At 43.4% G+C, this 2548-nt stretch overlaps 1 protein-coding gene across 1 annotated transcript; it reads right to left on the bottom strand.

Moving 5' to 3' along the window:
• Positions 1-221: 221 nt before the first annotated feature.
• LOC141595090 (uncharacterized) lies at positions 222-749 on the bottom strand. Its single transcript, XM_074415062.1, has one exon. It carries the CDS (start codon positions 747-749, stop codon positions 222-224), a length of 528 nt encoding a protein of 175 aa, XP_074271163.1.
• Positions 750-2548: the final 1799 nt, after the last annotated feature.

Here is a 2548-nt window from a genome sequence, read left to right as displayed (position 1 = left end):
CTTCATCCCCGAAGTTCACTCCCGACACTAGGTATGGGATATGGCCCCCAAGGTACAATATGGCGAGTCGGGATATATATAAGACTAGTGTTGACTCAAAGGTGACGTTAGGTGGCGGGTAACTACATATACGAAAGGAGGAAAGAAAGAAAACTCTATTTGAGGTACTTGCGTAGTACGCCCTACCCCTCTAGAAACATGGTTACGACCTCATAACTGACTCATACTTGCTCAAAAAGGTGAGGGTATCGTTCTTTTATGTTCTCCTCGGCCTCCCAAGTGGCCTCCTCCACAAGGTTATTGGACCACAACACTTTCACCAAGATTGTCTCATCATGTCTTGTCTTCCTAACCTTTCGGTCTAGGATTTCTTTGGGTGTTTCTACATATGTTAGGGCATCATCGAGTTTCATCATCTCCGCTTCGAGCACGTGATCAGAGGGGTCACTTATGTACTTATGCAATTGAGACACGTGGAATACATTGTGAACTCGGTCCAAGGCCGGTGGAAGTGCTAAGCGATAAGCCACTTCCCCGACTCTATCCAACATTTCATAAGGGCCAATGAACTTTTGGCTCAACTTGCCCATTTTTCCAAATCTCATGACTCCTCTCATGGGTGAAACCTTGAGTAGTACCTTGTCTCCTACCGCAAACTCTATGTCACTTCTCCTCAAGTCGGTGTAGCTCTTTTGCCTATCTTGTGCGGCTCTCATCTTCTCACGGATTACACGAACTTGATCAACCATGTCTTGGATCATTTGAGGTCCCAATAGCACGGCTTCGGTGCTATCATCCTAACATATCGGGCTTCGGCATTTCCTTCCATATAAAGCTTTAAATGGTGCCATGTCAATGCTAGCGTGGTAGCTATTGTTATAGGAGAACTCAATCAAATGTAGCCTTTCTTCCCATGAACCTCTGAATTCAAGAACACAAGCCCTCAACATGTCTCCCAACGTTTTAGTTGTCCTTTCCATTTGTCCATCCGTCGCGGGGTGGAAGGCCGTACTCATTTTCAATTGAGTACCCAAGGAGCTTTGAAGCTCTTGCCAAAACCTATAGATGAACCACGAATCTCGATCCGAAATAGTGTCTTTTGGGAATCCATGAAGCTTGACCACATACTCGCAATATGCATTAGCTAATTCTACCTTGCTCCAAGTATCCTTCATTGGAATGAAATTAGCCGACTTGGTTAGTTTATCCACGATAACCCAAATTATATTGTTCCTTTTTGAGTCCTTGGTAAGCCCACTATAAAGTCCATGGAGATTGACTCCCATTTCCGAATCACACATCCAAAGGTTTCACCTTCCCTTGCGGTCTCTTGTACTCCCCCTTACTCTTTGACAAGTCAAACACCTTGCCACAAACGCCGCTACCTCCCTTTTCATATTCGGCCACCAAAATTTTTCTTGAGTTCCTTGTACAACTTTTCACCACCTGGGTGCACCGAATAAGGTGTGTTGTGGGCTTCATTCATAATCTTCTTCTTAAGTTCATCCTCATTCGGTACATACCAGCTCCCTTTGAACCTTAGACTTCCATCCATGTGCAACTCGGATCGAGAGGGCTCTCCCTTTTCCAGTGCTCCCTTTCATTCTTAAATATTCATATCATTAGCTTGCCTTCTCCGGATTTCATCATATAACTAGGGCTCTAAGGTCAAATCACCCATTGTCTCCCCTTTTCGTATCATATGGATACCCATCTTGCTCCCTTCTTCCTTCAACCTTAGCATTGACAAGACGGTACACAAGGAGTGCACCTACTTCCTACTCGAGGCATCAGCCACCACGTTATATTTCCCTTCATGGTAGAGTATTTCCATGTCATAATTCCCAATTAGCTCAATCCATCTCCTTTGCTTCATGTTCAACTCTTTTTGGGTGTATATGTACTTCAAACTTTTGTTGTCGGAAAACACCTTAAAGGTTGTTCCATACAAGTAATGCCTCCAAATTTTTAATGCAAAGACAATGGCTCCCAATTCTAAGTCTTGAGTTGGGTATTTCTCCTCATGAGTCTTCAATTGTCTTGATGCATAGGCTATGACCCTACCATTTTGCATAAGCACACACCCCAAGCCATTCTTTGATGCATCGATGTAAACCTCGAAATTCTCACTTCCTTCCGGCAAGGCTAGAACCGGGGCCATGATTAGGTGCTCCTTTAGATTTAAGAAGGCCATCTCACAACTCTCGTCCCACTTGAAACGGCTCTCCTTCTTCATTGCGATGTCAAAGGTTTTGCAATCTTAGAGAAGTGACATGTTTTAAACCGAGTCTTAAGATTGCAATACCTTACACATTGTTTGGTACCGTCATCGTGCATTAAATCACTTGACCGAACACTTCGACCACTACACCGTCACGAAACTTAATAAAACACTCTTTTTTCTTACCAAAACGGTTTTAAACCGAGACTTTTTCCGACCAAACGAGTTGTTACACTTACGTCGGTTTCTCGCCATAACCAAACATGTAAGTATGAGGGTGTAAAAATCCTTCTTTTATCACGTCTTTACTTGTTTTATGATCATAAC

Source organism: Silene latifolia, chromosome 8, assembly GCF_048544455.1.
Source record: "Silene latifolia isolate original U9 population chromosome 8, ASM4854445v1, whole genome shotgun sequence".
Classification (NCBI taxonomy): Eukaryota; Viridiplantae; Streptophyta; class Magnoliopsida; order Caryophyllales; family Caryophyllaceae; genus Silene; species Silene latifolia.
This window is presented reverse-complemented; position numbering and strand designations above follow the sequence as displayed.

Excerpts from the sequence above, each read along its gene's own strand:
- LOC141595090 (XM_074415062.1), bottom strand. The coding sequence starts at position 749 with ATGGTTGATCAAGTTCGTGTAATCCGTGAGAAGATGAGAGCCGCACAA.